Genomic DNA, 17,416 nt, shown 5'->3' with positions numbered 1-17,416 from the left:
TGCATTCACATTTGCAGTGTAAGAAAAAATATCTGAAAGCCATGCCTAGCTAAATTTTGTCCCACATACTGGGGCAGGTCTCTAAAGGAGATTGGGGTGGGCTCCAGACATGAAAGAGAATCGCTAGATTAAGGTGAGCTATTGATCAGATTGGGTAGCAGTCTTGTCATAATTGAACTGAGGTAATTGCAAGACTCTACCTCTGTATATGAGGAGCTCTAGATTTGATCAGTGTCAATGGCATGTATGAGCAAAGTGGGGTCTCTAGGTGAGCTTGAGAGCTGGCATAAACTTGATGAGCTGAATGGCCTGCTTTCGTGTCATAAGAAGGTATGAAGTATAGTTGAGGGGAAAGGCTCTGGAGGTAACCAATTTGGGATTCTAGGGGGTTGGTTTAGATGTGATCAGATGTGCCCTGGTGTGTTTGGGTGTTTGGGAGATGGGATCCAAATATAACTGGGAGAAGGCCACTCGAAGGTGATTGGAAGGCCTAGGCTTAATCATGATTCCCAGCAAAAGAGGTGTGCTCTAATAAAGAGGCCCCCTAGCTCAGACCTCAAGCATATATTGGAGCGAGCGCTGATTATGTCATTGAGGTTTCATTGGTGATGCCTGATTCGCAAACACTAAATAACTCTGCACTTAAACCAATGCTTTTCTGCCCCGTGTCCTCTTCAAGAGCTGGTTAACACTGAGCACAGTGGGAAGGCAGTGATGTGAAAGGTTGCTGCCCTTATTTAATCATTTGCTCACCTCACCCAGTTTCTGTCAAATGGGCTGAGTTGCCCCTTGAAAATCATCTAGAAGCAGTTCTTTATTTCAAAGTCTTTGTGTAAAAAAACTTAATTTATTATAGGAAGGTACAAACTGGAGTAATGCATCAAACACTCCTTAAAAAGGTAGAAAAATAAAACCATAAGGCAAAAGGCACCTTTCATTTCTATTCATATTCCCCTCCAAATGAATTTCCTGACAAAGTTTTCATCCCTTGAGGGAGAGCATTCTGTCCTCAATTATTGAGCACAATGGCTCGCAGATTCACTTTTTCCCACAGAGTATTGTGGATAAATGACGTTGCTGAGTAAAGGCTGCTTTCCAATAATGGAAGGAAAGGAATTTGCAGTCGGAGGAGCAGAGACTGTGGGCTGAACATTTAGCTGAAGCAATTCAATCAGACGTGGTGAGATTTTAAAGATAAGAACCTTGAAGCTTGATGTGCTGAAGGACAGAAGATGGATGTTGTATGATACAGGACTTGATGATTAAATGGAGGATATGAGGGATTACAGAGAGGTTGGCAAGGCACATATTCATGAAGTTAACTCTAAAGGTGGTGGAAGTCTGGATTAATGTTTTCGTAGCATCTGGAGGGTGATGGGTATGGATAGGCAGTAGTTTGGAAGTGGATGGGGAAGGTAGGTCAGTGCAGGGAATGCTGGTGATGAGCATCACTTGGTTCAGTGTCAGGCAACTAGAGAGATTGAAGGATTCATATCCAAAACTATGTGTGCCCAGGTAGAAGCTAATAAAGGTATATCTTCAGTTTTGCTGAGGCTTGTCTGGAAGAAATGTTCTTCCAGGCGAAAGCTGATGTCCTGGTGGAGGAGAAACCATTTAAGATATTTGAGAACTAGAAGAGAGGCCTGCCATGATGAATGACTATGGAGGAGGGCTGATGGGAAAGATGCAGTGGTCACAGTCAAAGAGTTGCAGATAGGAACTGAACTGAAGGTTCTCACACAGGGAATTCTGGAGAAGTTGGCACGAAACGACACAAGAATGCTAACTGATTTTTTTTCCAAATATTTACTGACTACAACTACCATAGTAATTTGTTAACATGGCAAGTTACTTTTAGACAATACCCATCTTCAGTTCTCGATTCAAACTTCCCCAGATTCAATCATCTTCCTCCAGTGGATTAACATGCCACTATGAAGGCAGAACATTGTTCATTTTAACCATAAAAGTCTATATAAATCATTAGGACTATTTCCTGATTAAATTATTACTGGGATGAGATATGTGTTCATATCCTCTTAACCTGTAAACTAGATTAAAACACTGATACTGATATAAAACAGAAAACCCCATAGACAATTAAATGATATAAAAAAGTCCACCAACTCCCCAAAGTGCTAAACCAGTGTAGTCAGTAAGATATGTGTATGCTCAGTAACTTACAGGAAATCAGATCTTTGATTAAAGTGGTGAAGAAAGATGAAATAGATCAGACGCAGTCCTCGCCGTCATAGAGTTCCAAAACAAACCACTAGCCAATGAACAAGAAGGGGCGTGTCTGAACAGCAACAGTCAAAAGGGCTAGGAATTCAAGTTTGTTTTGGGTTTTCAGTTTATATGAACCATTTACTCCACTGACTGCTAGTGTGTAAATTGCACTAAGAATATGCTACTGTAAGATTTCTCTCCAGTTTATTTCTTTAGCACATATTGAATCCACAGGTAATCAGTTGCTGACTCAGGGACACTGGTGAGTACTTCAACTGCAGTTTCTAGTTTCATAAACAAAAAGATGTTTGAATCTTATCTAGTTTACATAAGATAAAACTCTTTTACTTTGCAGTAGAATTGGCCACCTGTTATTTTCTGTGCCCTTTTTTGTCAAGTCTCAAACCCTGACTGAAACATGGGATAACTAAGGTGACCTACTCCAGGAGTTCAACAATGCTGTAGTGTTTCTATCTGATTAGAGAATGAGAGTAAATTGGATTGAGTCACCTGATGTTTCTGTCCTCAGGGTGGAACAGCTTATTTCTTTGGTTCATTGACTCCCTGACTGAAATTAAGAGCATATTGTGTAGGGAAAGGACCATAAATCTATAACCTGTGTCTTGAAGTGTATAACATCATTTCTGTAATTCAAATTGTACAAACACCCAAAGACTTTTGTAGAACCAATATACTCAAAATTGAAAAAGCTAACAATGGGGACCCTCTATAATTTACAAATTGCATTCTTGTTTTTTTTTCTGTGAGTATTCAAAAGTGAACTCTGTGCTGTATTTTGTTCATCAGTGTGTGTGCTGGCTAAATATAGAGCCTGTTTAAATTTCCCTCCGCATCTTTCTATTGGTTGTCTGTTCTGTTCGCTGTATAAAATAGGTACTGTTCACTTAAAGGAACATTGTCCTCAATTATGATGTCTTATTCAGGTGTTTTACTTTTGATTGTTTTTTTTGTGGTGAAGTGGGTTAGAGTTGTATTAGTTTAACGGCAATTAATGTAATGAAAGGAATCTGAAAATGACATTTATAGGATCAGCTGCAACATGAACTTACTCTAACACCACACTGCTTCATGTTGATTAATGCTTCTGACTTGTTCCAGAAATCAAACCTACTTTCAGAACTCTCTGATATAGTAATGTAGTTGAGCATTGTATTCTGTGCTCATAGTGACAACTTAGTAACTGATGATTCTCAGTCTCCCCTTCATAGGTTACAGACTCCTAACTTTTTCTCAATTTAACTCTTCACTACAGATTTTTGTTTGGCTAATGTAGTTACTAATAATTTTTAATGACCTTGTTCAACCTAATTAAAATAGTTCCCCAACCACTCTCAATTATATTTTTTTCCCTTTTGTCTTGAGAGTACTTGGGGTCATTTTAATTTTTGGTGATTTTATAAATTTGGTAGCATGGAGTAGATTGCCCATTATACTTCCATCGCACTATTAGTTAAAACGAACCATGTAGATAGGGCCGGGTTCCTTAGGTGGTCTTGTCAGCTTTCTGGTATGTTGTTCATGTGAGCAGTGACACTCAGGGGCATTCTGCGTTGGTCTTGCTAAATGCATGGGAGAGCATCTGTACTCACCTCTGGATCTTAGATTCCACTGTGGGACTGAACTTGCAGACAAGGGTGCAATCTGCAGGCTGATTTCCTCGCATGATTTTAATGCTGGTGACCAGAGACAAATTTCTTCTCCCTGGATGTTGTTGAACCACTCAGCCAAAGGGACTGATGCAACCCAGTCTTCTCTGTGCCCTAATTCACATTCATACATACACAACTGAATAGTAATCAGGCTCAGCTGATTGTTCCACTCTTTTAAAAATTTTCTCATTTCCATTCTAGGCTGATTGGTGGCAGGGAGTCAAGATTTGTCCCCTCACAGACACTTGGTTGAAATTCACTAACTTGCATAGTTTGAGAATCTGCTCTGGGAATTTCCTATTCAGTGAAGCTAAGTGCCATGAATGTAGCAAATGGCTTTATTGTGTTTATGATAACAGCCATAGGATTGCTGTGTAGTTACACATTGTGAGCATTAGTCATTGTGATAAGTTTGTTTCACATTGTACCAAATGCAGCTGCTACACTATTGATCTGTGGTGTATTTTCTAAAGTTACTCTTGCAACAACATCAAATATAATGACAAAACAATAGTCCTGATTCTACCACTGTATACTCCAGCACATACAGACAGGGTAGGATAACTTATAAGGCATATCACAGTATGTTTATTTTATACGTTAAGTGATTGAATTTAATTACTACCCACATACTTAAAAATAATCTTTAAATATAATCTTAAATCATCCTCTTAGAAATAGCTGCCAGAAGTCAGTAGGAATTAAATCCACAATGAAATTATGGGAAATAAACTTTATTTTAAACTACTTTACTTCCTCTTCCTTTACCTTTGTAGGTCTGCATTTTCCATGGTTGTTTCCAGAACTCCATTGCTAGCACTGGTTGGTGCATGGGAGTGTCTGAGACAACTGTTTGTCTAACATCTCTTTTTGTGCAAAGCCTTCCCAGAGAGACACAAATGTGCATCCCACCCATCTCTGATGTGCACATCAGGCTTCAATGAGATGTTAAAAATGAAAGCTGTTTTGGTATGAGGACTTGATAGGGTATGGTTTAAAATTGTGGCAAACAATTTTGGTGATCTTTTGATCAGGGAGTTACATTTTCCATAAAGCAGAACAGAAAGAACATGTGACAGATGCACACAAACAGGCTGATAACAGCATGTTCAGGGCAGAAGTAACAAAAAGAAATAAGGGAGGCAGCAAACATAAAAGGGAATCTAAAAGTATTCTACAGGCATGTGAACAGCAATAGAGTGGTAAGAGGAGAGGTGAGGCTGAAGAGAGACTGGGATAGGAAATCTACTTGTGGAGATGGAAGGCATGGCTGAAGTATTAAATGAGGACTTTATATCAGTCTTTACCAAGGCAGGAGGTGCTTCTATAGGCTTTACAAAAGAGGATATGGTTGAGATTCTGGGTGAGCTACAAGTTAATCAGAAGGAGGGACTACAATGGGTAGCTGCCCCTTAAAGTGATTAAGTCACCTGGTCTTGAAGGAGATTTACTGAACGAAATAAGGGTGGAAAATGCAGAGGCCCCCGTCCTAATTTTCCAAATATCCCATGGTAAGGGTAGTGCCTGAGGACTGGAAAATTACAATAAATACACCCTTGTTCAAAAAAAGGTGAAGGGATAAATCCAGCATCTAATCAGTCAGCTGAACCTCAGTGAGGTAAAATTCTACGACGATCATGACCAGAATTATCAGCATTTGGCTACGTGTGAGTTAATTAGTAGAAGCAAGCATGGAGTTGTTAAAGGCAAATTGTGTCCAACCAACCTAAAAGTTTTTTTGGTGAAGCAACAGCGAGTGTCAATGAGGGAAATGTTTCAGATTAATGACTCTTCCATTAGAACTGATAAAGGGTCATTAACTTGAAATGTTGAGTCTGTTTCTCTCTCCACAGATACTGCCTGACCTGCTGAGTATTTCTGCTAGTTTTTGCTTTTGTTTCAAATGTTCAGGATGTGTTGTTTCAAGGACAGATTGATGAAAAGGCTGGATAGGTCGTGGATGGAATTTAACACTGAACAGCACGGTAGTGTAGCGGTTAGCGCGACGCTATTACAGCGCCAGCGATCAGGGTTCGATTCCCGTTGCTGTTTGTAAGGAGTTTGTACGTTCTCCCGTGTCTGCGTGGGTTTCCTCCGGGTGCTCCGGTTTCCTCCCACATTCCAAAGACGTATGGGTAGGTTAATTTGGGTTCAAAATGGGCGGCGCGGACTCGGGCCATAAGGGCCTGTTACCACGCTGTAAATAAAATTAAAAATTAAAAAAAAAAGAAATGTGAAGTGTTAGATTTTGGTAGAAAGGATGAGAAGAAACAACAAAATCTAGAGGGCACAATTTAAAAGGGCTATAGGAGCAGAGACATTTGAGGGTCTATTTGCATTGTTCACCGTAAGTGGTGAGGCAGATTAGAAAGTGATGAAAAAGGAATTTGGGATACTGAGCTCCATAAACAGAGGCTTTAAGTACAAGAGCAAGGAAGTCATAATGGACCTTTATAAAACACTGGTCTTTTGTGGATGGTTCTGGCATTGCACTTTGTAAAGGTGTGAAAGCTTTAGTGTGAGTGCAGGCGAGATTTACTAAAATGATTACGGGGTGAGGGACTTCAGTTACGTGGGTAGATTAGAGAAGTTGGCTTTGTTCTTGTAGCAGAGGAGTTTGTGGGGTGTCTGACCGTGCTATTTAAAATCACGGCAGGTATAGGGAGAGTAAGCAGAGGGACAACTGGATAGAGGACAGAAAATAAAGGGGATTGGCAAAGGGAACCGAAGCTAACTGAAAGAGAATTTGTTTTTACAGCAAGTATATGGAAGCTGGGTCTTTCATCTTAACCACTTAGCCACATTTACCAAGCAGGTGGCGTACTAGTTTCATAGGTGTCAAGGTTATTTGCAGTGTAGCTACAGTCAACCTGTTGGAAAGGTGTGAATGGATAGCAATTGTATTTAGTTGGCGCATTGCTGACTAACTTAGGGGATCATCCATTTTGACTGTATAGCTACTGAGATGTGACACAGACTTTGCAGCTGTTAATATGACAGACATTCAACAAGTGTGTGTTTCCTTCCTGGCCACTAACCTCGGGGCTGTAATTAGAAGTCCAAGCTATAGCAGGCTTTTCATGTGTTTGAGAGGCAGAGCAGGTGGTGTCTGGGTGGGCTGCAGTCTGACTAAAGCACCATAATACATTGTTTCTGTTTAACGTTCTGGATTCTAGTGTCAAACTAGATATGTCTTTTCTTTCATAATCAAAAGACTCAGCATCTGTGGAAAGAGAAACAGTTAATGTCTCAAGTCTGGGACTCTTCGTCATAACTAATTTTCTCCTTTTTATTTAATCCCCAGTAGTCTGCATTGATTACATTTGTTGAGAATACGGGTTAATGCTCCACGCTTTTGCCAGTGTTACTGTGAAATCAGAAGACATGAGCTGGGCTAAATTCAGAGGCTAGAGTTTCATTTTCTCCTTGAGGGGAATCTCTACTCCAGGCACCTTTAAGTCAATAGATGATAGGAGCGGAGGAGGAGAGACCTGAGCTTAGCTTTTAATATTACACAGCACAATTGCACACATTAATGCTTTATGATTTTCAGCAATTCTGCTACTGGGAACAGGCAACAAATTGTGTTCAGTTTCCAGGAGATGACCATGAAAAATAACTGGTGTCCTGGGCCTTGCTTTCAAAGTGGACCAAGTTACACCTCTTCACAAACCGCAGGTAGAATGTATTGATTGAATTCTGATTAATTGTTTGGCAACCAGAACCAAGACCCACTCATTTGTTGGTCCCACCACATTTGGCCTTGAACATTTAATTCCTTTTTACAGTTGCTGATTTTTGTATCTAGAATCACTTTTTATAAGCATGTCTAGAACTATCGAACTTCTAACACTCAACATTAGTTTTTTTTTACTTCAGTCTGTCTAGTGTGGTAAACTTGGAGACAGTATGCTTAGCACCTTATCACGTGGTTATACTCAACCATACTCTGCGTAGGGGATTTTTGCAGGATGTGCTATGCTGTAAAAGACTGTTACAATTGATTTCTTATAAATGTGTCACTTACCCAGAAAATGTGTTGTAAACCCAGCAGATGTTACTGTGGTTCTGAATGCCTGTTACCCATGGATAAACATTGCCAGTTAGTGATTCTTTGTATCACAGTTCACATTGTCATTCATTTAGAACACTCTGGACAAAAGGAATGAAAACGCTATGTAGTGGAGCTTCAATGAAAAGTCTTCAGCTGAAAACATTTAGCTCTGTTTCTCTCTCCACAGAAGCTTCCTGACCTACTGAGTTTTTCCAACATTTTCTGCTTTTAATTGTTCAGTAGTGGAATTTTTTAAGTATTGGGTTTAACATCTCCAAGTGAAGGATGATCCATCCATAATTAAGGAAAGTATCAAACTGAAAGAAAAAAAAGCAAGAAATAGAAAATCAATAAGAGCATTTTGCAAGAAATATAAAATCAGCAAGAGCTTTTACAAGTATATAAAAAGGAAGAAAGTATGTATGGTAGAAGATCAGGGTACAAAAGGAACGGAAGAACTTAAAACAATCACAATTGCTGGAGAAAAGGTACCAGGGAAACTAGTGGGACCTGAGGCTGACACATCCCCTGGAGCTGACAGTCTGCCTCCTACAGTATTAAAAGTAGATGCAGAGATAATGAATGCATTATTTGTGATCTTCCAAAAATTCTTAGATTCAGGGAAGGTTCCAATGAATTGGAAAATGATAACCCTAATCACTACAGTTTAGCAACACTGTGATCACTTTGCACTAAAATGGACTTCGATTTTTATTTGTTCCAGTTGTGTTCTTTCTTGTAAAAATTGTGTATAATTTATGTTTAATTTATGTTTTTCTTGTGAATGCTGCTTATATGGTGTTATATGTCTGTGATGCTGCTGCAAGTAAGTTTTTCAATGCATCTGTGCACACATGTACTTGTGCTTATGACAATAAACTCATCTTTGACTTTAACACTCTTATTCAAAAAAGGAGGAAACAGAACCTAAGAAACTTTAGGCCATTTGGCCAAACAGTGGAAACCATGACTACAGAATTAATAACAAGACATTTAGAAATTCAAAATGCAATGAAGCAATGTCAACACGGTCTTATAAAAGGGAAATTGTGTTTGACAAATTTTTATTAGAAGATGCAACAGCAGGTTTAATAAAAGGGGAATCAGCAAATGTAGTGCAAGGTGCCACATAGAAGGTTACTGCACAGGGTAAGAGCTTGTGGTGGCACAGCGGTGAAGCCTGCAGAGCTGCTGTCTCACAGCTCCAGCAACCCAGGTTCAGTCCTGATATGTGATACTGTCTGTGTGGAGCCTGCTTGCGTTTTCTCCAGCTGTTCTGGGGTTTCCTCCCACATATCAGTGACGTGCTGGTTGATGAGTTAATTGGCCACTGTAAGTTGCCCAGAGTATGTAGTGAGTGATAGAATCAGGGGGGAACTGATGGGAATACAGCAAGAATAAAATTGGATTAGTGTAGGATTAGTGTGGTATTTGTATATGAGAGTGCTTGGTGGTCAGCACAGACTGGGTGGGCCTGTTTCGGTGTTTTATGACTTTATGACTTCATGGGCTCTACTTGAGCAGAGTTCCCAGATTCCATGAGCTGGGATCTTTCAGTCAGGTCTGCTTTAAGTAACATCAAAGTAGGTACCACAGGCATTGTGAAAGGCTACTTCTGCATGTGTTCTGTGACAAAAACCACACTAATGATGGAGGTTATTGGATAGCACTGCACCTGTCTGGTGTCTCTGTATGTTAGCTCATTAGACGCAGAGAGGATTTGGTCAGAAAGACCATACGAAGCACTGAAAGGTTTTGATTTCCCTGTGTTTTATTTTGCATTGAAATTGAATTGTTTAGCACAAAAGAAAAGCACCGGGCATTAGTACTTCTTGGCAAAAGTCTTTAAACAAAAACAGCTAAATGCAGTTACATTATACATGATATACATTTCTGGTCATAATCAGGGGCTACTCTGCTGCTCCCATTGAGCTTGAATATTGAAGCTTGAGAGAATTGTAGAGAAGGCTGTTTAATCAATTGACCCTTCCTCTGCCTTTGGTTTAGGATGTATTTGGTTTGTTTCCCTTTTACCATTATCTCTGTTGCATTGTATTAACTTATGTTAACTGCTAAAGTGGTCAAAGAAGCAAATTACATTCATAAAGTAAGAATAATTACAAGTTGTGTTGAAATCTTGGTGTGAAAGAGAGTTTGGTCATGGCCTGCAAAAGGAGACGGCTCTTGAACCTGGTGCAAACTGAACCACTTTTGACATACGTTGTTCCATTCCTTACAGGCTGTGTGCTGCATTGAGATCCAGATATGGAAGAAACCATGAACACAACATGGTCACTGCCGTGGAACATGACGGAGGAGCCCTTAAGTATGATGTAAGTGTGCATGACAGTTTTGCTGCCCAGTGTCCATTCATTGGAGCAGTTATTAACATTGCATTGCTGCTGAAAACCACATTGCGAGTTGCTTCTCTCTTTAAAAAAAGTGAAAGAGTATAAATGCATATCCCAGAACACACAATTGATTTGTTTATGGCTCCCTCACTGAGGGAGAAATTGTAGAAAGCATCTTCCTTATTGTACAAAAACACTTCACTTAAAATGCTCAGAGTTTGCTTCAAGCTGCCAGCCATTTGAACACTCTGTGGGTGAGCCAGTGAGTTAGTTGCTTTTTTCACCTCCATGCAAGGTGATGTAGAAGTAAGCAACACATCTTGTGGAGATCTGACAACTAACAGTACCTTCTGTTTGAAAAGTGTCACATATTGCAGAGTTACTGATGGTGGGAAACTACCTCATCATTTTGATTACATATCTCACACCTGAAAAAAGGCATTCTCCAATGATCTCTTGACAGTGAATTGAATGTGTGAAAATATTGCATTGGTTGCAATCTCTTCCTGTCAGGATAAACAGAAAATAAACATAACTGTGGTACAAAATATGACAGATTCAGTGAGATGATGCAAAGCTGTTATTCTCATCACTGTAATTGCCATAATCAAGCTTTTAGAAGAAATAACCAGCATTATTCAGTTTCTGTTCACTGAACTAGTTTGCTCTTTGGTTGCTGTGGGGCCTGTGCTGTGCTTTGGAGCATGCAGACAACCGGCTGTACAGCTGGTAGCAAGTTCAATACTGAGCTACACATTCTGATATGAAGTCAACCTAATTCACACCACTTTTACCGCATTCAGTTGGTTCCACAGAGTCTGATGTTACCATCAGCCTTTGAGGGATCCTGAGTATCAAGTGGTGAGTTGTCAGGAAAGAATTCAGTCATTTTTGGACTAGAAGCACCATGACTGCAGTTACTGGTATGGCAAAGCAAGTATTTTCAGAATTGCAACAGTTTCTCAAAAAGAGTGAATTAATTAAACAGCTGTATGTAGCTGTTCCCAGCTAGTGAGGTTATTCCCCGATGATCTCACCCCTGTGAGTGACTGAGGTTGATAATGTGCACATAATTTGAATGAAGTTATCCTTCACCCACTGCAATCTAATGGACAACTTGTCCCACATATACTGAGAGAAGTCTGTGCAGTTTGCAGATGCTGCAGAAAAGAACTCCTGCCTGACCAAGTCCAAAGTCATTGAGCCCAGCACTTGAAATCAGCAACAGGTAGAACCACATAGGCTATGTTTTTATCCCCCACTCCAAATCTCCCTCAGAATCCTACCACAGCCAAGCTGTGACCCCATCCACCTTCCATCCTCAACATCTACTTGTGAATCCGACTCTTCAATCTCCTGATGAGTCGGGCTCTCATCCAGATGATCCGACTCCATCCCCGTCTCCACCAACCTCCTCCTCTCTGGTGCTTTGCCTGATCCTTTAGGCCCCACCACCCCAAACCAGCACTCAGATTCCCCTCACCCCGCAAAAAACACCCTCTCATATGACTTTGGTTTGGGCCTTGGTGGGACATTGGACAAAACATGCAGTGGCTTGGAGTTTAACACATCTTTCCTATAACTAAATTCATTCAGAATAAGGAGTGTTAAGACCATCCAATCCCTACTCCACACTCCATTGCTTGAGAGAAATTTTGACTTGTTTAACATTGAGCCATACTTTATAGGAATGTACTGGGTTCAGTCCTTGGCTTGTTGAATTAGTTCATTTCAGATGAGCTGTTTAGAAGAAGGTTGTTCCTATCACTTCAGCATTTGCCAGCTAGTGAAGGGAAAAGTCAGAGACAATGATTTGATGCCCAGTGAACCCTGTAAGCCTGTTGGGAAATGTGCAACTATGGAGCAGGAATCTCCCAAGAACCACTTCTGCTCTCCCACCTTAACTTTGCTACAAGTGCAATGGAAATTGCTTCTCTGGCAAAACTATTATTTGGTGCTAATTTAAAAAGCTTTTCAATTTTTAAATTTATCATAAAACTATCTGCACCAGAGGAACTGAGACGGTGGGGAAAATAAAATGGGTTGAGGTTAGATTAGAGTTAAAATGGGCATTTGATGGTTGGTGTGGATTTAGTGGGACAAAGGGTCTGTTTCCAGGCTGTATCTTTCCATGACTATATGAACCATTAGATCATTCTAAGTAGATTTTCTAAAGCTTTTCCATAATTTAGTTACTCATTGGCGATGGACAAGAAATGGGATAGAAGTTTGCCTAGTTGTCAACTGTACGATCAGTAGTGTGGGCTATATAGTAACTGCTGCTATTGTACGACCCCTTCAGGTATTCACTTCAATAACAGCACCCAGAGTGAGTTCTTGATTAAAAATGCACATCTTATGGGATAAACTTGTTTTCTACTGTATTAAAAAATGCATCATATTACTCAAGGATTTTTTCATGTAAACTTGAAACTAAAGTAATTCTGAAGAGAATTTGCTGATTAAGCCCAAAGAGAAGTTCTTGACCATAATTTGTATTTTTCATGTTTTCTTTAATCATAGTCCTGTCTGCTTTTCATTAAATCAGCTGGTTCTCCTTTCCTGCAGATCAGCTGCAGTGACAGACATAATGATGGAACTATTACAGCATTAGTCTCCCTGTGGGCAGTTTATGACATAGGGATCAGGCAGCAGTAAGGCAGGAACATTCAGCTATAAATCTGAGTAGATTCACATATGCAATACAGCAGTAAGTGCAGCAGGAAAGAAATTACTGTGTGAAGGATGAATACATTCCATTCTTATGCTTGATATATTTTGTATTGGTACATCAACAAAACTATTGCTGATAATACCAATTAATTAGCCATTAAAGATTTTGGCTAAAATAAGATAATCAGGGGACACTCCTTAAATTGACCAAGAGGTCAGAGTTTTAGTCCTTATTAGTATTTGTCTTAATTTTCAGTTAGTAATTCTACAAATCCTGGTCAAAAACAGTTTTTATGATGCCCTATAATTTCTAAGGTGTAATGATGGGATTGTGCTTTGAGTTTACCCTTGTATTTTATTGTGTTGCAGAGAGACAACAATGAACTCCAGTGACAACTACAGTTTGATTACGAGAGCAGTACATGAGGCATGTGACACCTGGCACCCAGTTCAGAACTTTATTCTTCCACTCATCTACTTGGTGGTCCTGTTCGTAGGACTCTTCGGTAACTTCATTGCACTTCTGATATTCCTTCAGAATGCCAGGAAGATTAAAAAAGCAATCCGAGTGTACCTGATCAATCTCACCTTGGCTGACATCCTGTTTAATGTCACTCTGCCATTCTGGGTGGTTTATTACTTCAAAGGTGGAGACTGGATCTTCTCAGAAGTCATGTGCCGGATGGCAGGAGTGTTCTACTATGTGGCGACATACAGTGCCATCACGTTTATGATCCTCATTAGCATTAACAGGTACTGCACAGTACGAATGACAAAGCTCCAGATTCCTTTGAATGAACCAACAGGATCTCTGTACACCTGCGGTTTAGTTTGGATGTTTTGGTTAGCTTGCAGCATTCCTGCATTGATACAGCAGCAAACAACCAGAAGAGGACTTAATGCCGTAAAATGTTTTGAAGAATATTCTGACAGAAGCAGTTATGTATATGCATCTTTCATCTTCTTCCTCATATCCTTCTTGTTTGTTCTACTGAGCTACATTTCAATTATGAAAGCTCTTTCATCCCAGGGAAATGCCCTGAAGGGCATGCATCGAAGGTTAGCTAGATCAATGGTGCTGGGAATGCTTATTGTGTTTTTGGTCTGTGTTTTACCCTACCATCTTTCCCTAATCCCCTGGGAGTTAAGCAGGGCTAACTCCAAAGAGACACCCGGTTGTGCCCCTCTCAAAGGCATAGACATAGTGCACAAATTGAATTTGGCTTTGCTGAGCATGAACAGCTGTGTTGACCCAATCATATACTGCTTCTCCGTGAAGAGATTTCGCAGAGAATTGAACAAGATATTCAGAAAACTGGTTCGCCGTTTGCCATTTCAAGCACACACAATCGAGGCTTCAGAAACTCACATCAGGTCAAATTCACTCACTACCTCATAAACTTCAGGCTGATAAGAATTGGCACCAGTCATCACATTCCAGTGCTTTATATCTCTTCAGCTCGGGTAAAATACTCGAGGTCCTCCCTGGGTGAAATTACTGTCAGCTTTATTGTTGCAATTGGGCTCTTTCCATCTGCACCCAGCACCAAATGAAACTTGATGACTCAAAGGATGATTGTGACAGTTTCTGTTATTTTAATGACTGAAGGGTGAATTTTTATCTTCTATTTTTAATGTATGAAAAATGCAGACAGGGACATTTTCAGTATCTATTGCCAACATCTGGGCCAGGAGCATCAAAGGCTAAAATTAAACCATGTTTCCACATTAATGGTTTTAATGGAACATTGCCTATATGATAATGTATGAGGGATATTTTTGTGTGGAAGATTTTCTGGAAAAGTGTACCACTTTTAATGTAACATGTGAAATGCCAGAAAGGCACAATATGCTTATGCCTAGTGTGGGAGTTCTTTCTCACCATTGATCCTGACATAAATACTCCATTCCTGAGCATTTCAAAGGGAAATTGCAATTAAACACATGACACTCATATTTTTCTCCATTGCAAACAATCCTGGTCATATTGGTTTCTTTGAAAGGTAGTTTGTGAGCTTAATTTTGAACCTGTTTTGTACACAAAGTACTTCATGGATTAGTATTTTGTAATTTTTAAAAAAATGCTGAAATATTTATGTTTTTGTTTAAACTCTTTTAAATCCTGACCTTGACTATGCTTAGTTATGGAGCTGAAGGTAATTAACACAAGAATCTAGGCTTCCAGTGTGACTGTTGTTAATGAGAATTCTATGAAGTCTTATTGATTGTGTGGTTGATGCATGCAAATGAAGGCTTACACACTAAGTGTAAAACAAAACTGCTACTATTTATAGAAGACTTCAGAGTCACAGAATAATTTGCTACATCAAATCTGTGCTGGTATTTTCTCCCCCATTCACCATCCAGTCCATTTCCACTATCCTACTCATTCACCATATGCTAAATATATTTCAAGCAACCAGCTAACTTGCTTTTGCAAGAGATTTGACACTTTGCTTCAACAATAGGTTTGTGACATTATAACTGCCCTGCTGCATATAAAGGTGTCTTTACCTTACATTTCATTCAATTCTTTTTGATCTTAACTTAAATTTTGTGTTCTCCGTATCATTTTTCTGGTCAGCATATCCACACTATGGAGTCCTGAAGACCTCTTTTAGGCCATCCCTGAAACTTCGCAGCTCTGGTGAAAAATGTTAAATTTATTAAATGATCTTTCATTGCTGTGTTTTCAAGACCATGTCAATAAATTTACATTGCACCTTTTTGATTGTCTTGTTTTCCTAAGAAGAATCAAGAAGAATCAGTACATAATGATCCATCTAGGATTATGATCAAAATCATCTTTGCCTGAGTTCAAAACCAGGAATGACATATCATGGCAGAATAATTGGCAGATGGCTACAGTGACACAGAAGTTAAGTTACTAATAATCCAAAGGCCCACACAAACAAGCCAGAGACCTGACCTCAAATCCCACCATTTGTAAAATATTACCAACAATCACAAAAAAAAGTAGCATTTGGTTAACTAATGACCTTCAGGGGAGGAAATCTGCTATCTTTCCTTGAGTTAGCTTATTGGTGAATCCAGACTATTGTGATTGACTCCTAAAATCTCTCCATGAAGGCTCAACTAGTTCAAAGGTTGCAATAAATGCTGCCTTGAAAATAATGCCTAGATCTCACCCCCCCCTCCAACTCCCCCAATTGGCTAAATTAAGTATAGGTGAGGAAAATAAAGACAAAGAAAAACATTTGGAAGAATTGTCTCAGCTTGATAGAGATGCAGCTCCTGGCCACAGAAGGAGTATTTGCGGTAACCATGGAGATATAGCTTCCTATATTCCAGCTGAAGAAGATTAGCATCATTGAGAATTAAATAGACATTTTGGTTAGGAGAATAAAATTTTAAAAATAATGGCAACCGTGTTCAACTATATGGATCCTAATATTTGCACACAATAATGTACTATGTCAAATATTTGAGATAATTGACCATGTGTGTGGAGGTTGAGGTGGTGTCATGACTATCCAATAGAGCATCACAGACAAGCCTTTTCAAAATCTGTATTTGAACCATCAAGCTGCGTTACAGTATGTAAATCAAAACATAGGATACACCTATTTCCTAGGCCGTATCTCTGATCCAGACATGGTTAGAGAATGAGAAGTGCAGTGACTGAACAGGAACAGATGGCCACTGATGTTTGGGAACTACGGGTTTAAAACTTTTAAACAGGGAAGTAAAAAAGGGAAATTCCTGCAGATAATATTTTAGTAAACAGAAAAATCTGAGGAGAAGACAATTTCCAACTAGGCCCAAAATATACAAATAATTTTGGGCCATATAGGTGTGGTTAATACAACTTGCATTAACAGTGACTGGTTCTATGCAAAACAATACAAGTAAACCAAAATGTAACACTTAGGAACTACAGCTATGATGTAATTTGTGATTACTCCAATTCATTGGTTTAATGCTTGTTATTCTTACAATTGTTGTGAATTGCACTGCAAATTATGCCTTGTGTTATAATATGGCTTTATATAACTGGTCCTTAAAATATAACTTTGATAGCATCTTTATTGCTTGTTTCTTCATTGATGGGCTATTCTGCACACATTACAGGCTGGGGCTCCTTTCTGCAGTGTTTTAGTTTTGTTGGTGGTTGGGGGTGGTTGATTGAAATGAAAACTTGGGGACAAGAAGATAGGGATAAATCCAATAACAATTTACAGATGGAACTTATTTTGCCACTGACTAATTAAGAAGATGTGAGCTCCAGAACTAGCTGTTCCAATACAGTAACTACACCGTCATCTACCCAGCATTGTCCTGTCCTGTCCTGTCCACTAGAGAAAGGATAAATCTAATCTCATAATTACCACCCAATCAATGTGATCTCAGTCGTCAGCCAAGTGATGGAAGCTGTTGGTGATAGTCCTATCAAGGGGTTAATTACTCATTAATAACAT

The 17,416-nt window shown here is 39.4% G+C and overlaps 1 protein-coding gene across 2 annotated transcripts; it reads left to right on the top strand.

Annotated features, from left to right (window-relative positions):
• Window positions 1–2,353: 2,353 nt before the first annotated feature.
• Window positions 2,354–16,748, top strand: LOC127581776 (platelet-activating factor receptor-like). 2 transcript variants are annotated; one of them, XM_052036472.1, is made up of 4 exons: window positions 2,380–2,491; window positions 7,492–7,577; window positions 10,193–10,286; window positions 13,347–16,748. In XM_052036472.1, the coding sequence occupies exons 3-4, from the start codon at window positions 10,219–10,221 to the stop codon at window positions 14,374–14,376; spliced, it is 1,098 nt and encodes a 365-aa protein (XP_051892432.1). In that variant the 5' UTR covers window positions 2,380–2,491; window positions 7,492–7,577; window positions 10,193–10,218; the 3' UTR covers window positions 14,377–16,748. The 2 variants fall into 2 exon arrangements, with proteins under 2 accessions (XP_051892431.1, XP_051892432.1); XM_052036471.1 differs by lacking the exon at window positions 7,492–7,577 and having other exon boundaries at window positions 2,354–2,491.
• Window positions 16,749–17,416: the final 668 nt, after the last annotated feature.

Source organism: Pristis pectinata, chromosome 22, assembly GCF_009764475.1.
Source record: "Pristis pectinata isolate sPriPec2 chromosome 22, sPriPec2.1.pri, whole genome shotgun sequence".
NCBI classification, from domain to species: Eukaryota; Metazoa; Chordata; class Chondrichthyes; order Rhinopristiformes; family Pristidae; genus Pristis; species Pristis pectinata.
This window is presented reverse-complemented; position numbering and strand designations above follow the sequence as displayed.

Excerpts from the sequence above, each read along its gene's own strand:
- LOC127581776 (XM_052036471.1), top strand. The coding sequence starts at position 10,219 with ATGGAAGAAACCATGAACACAACATGGTCACTGCCGTGGAACATGACG. Across the intron at positions 10,287-13,346 it reads GAGGAGCCCTTAAGTATGAT|AGAGACAACAATGAACTCCA; the intron begins GTAAGTGTGCAT and ends ATTGTGTTGCAG.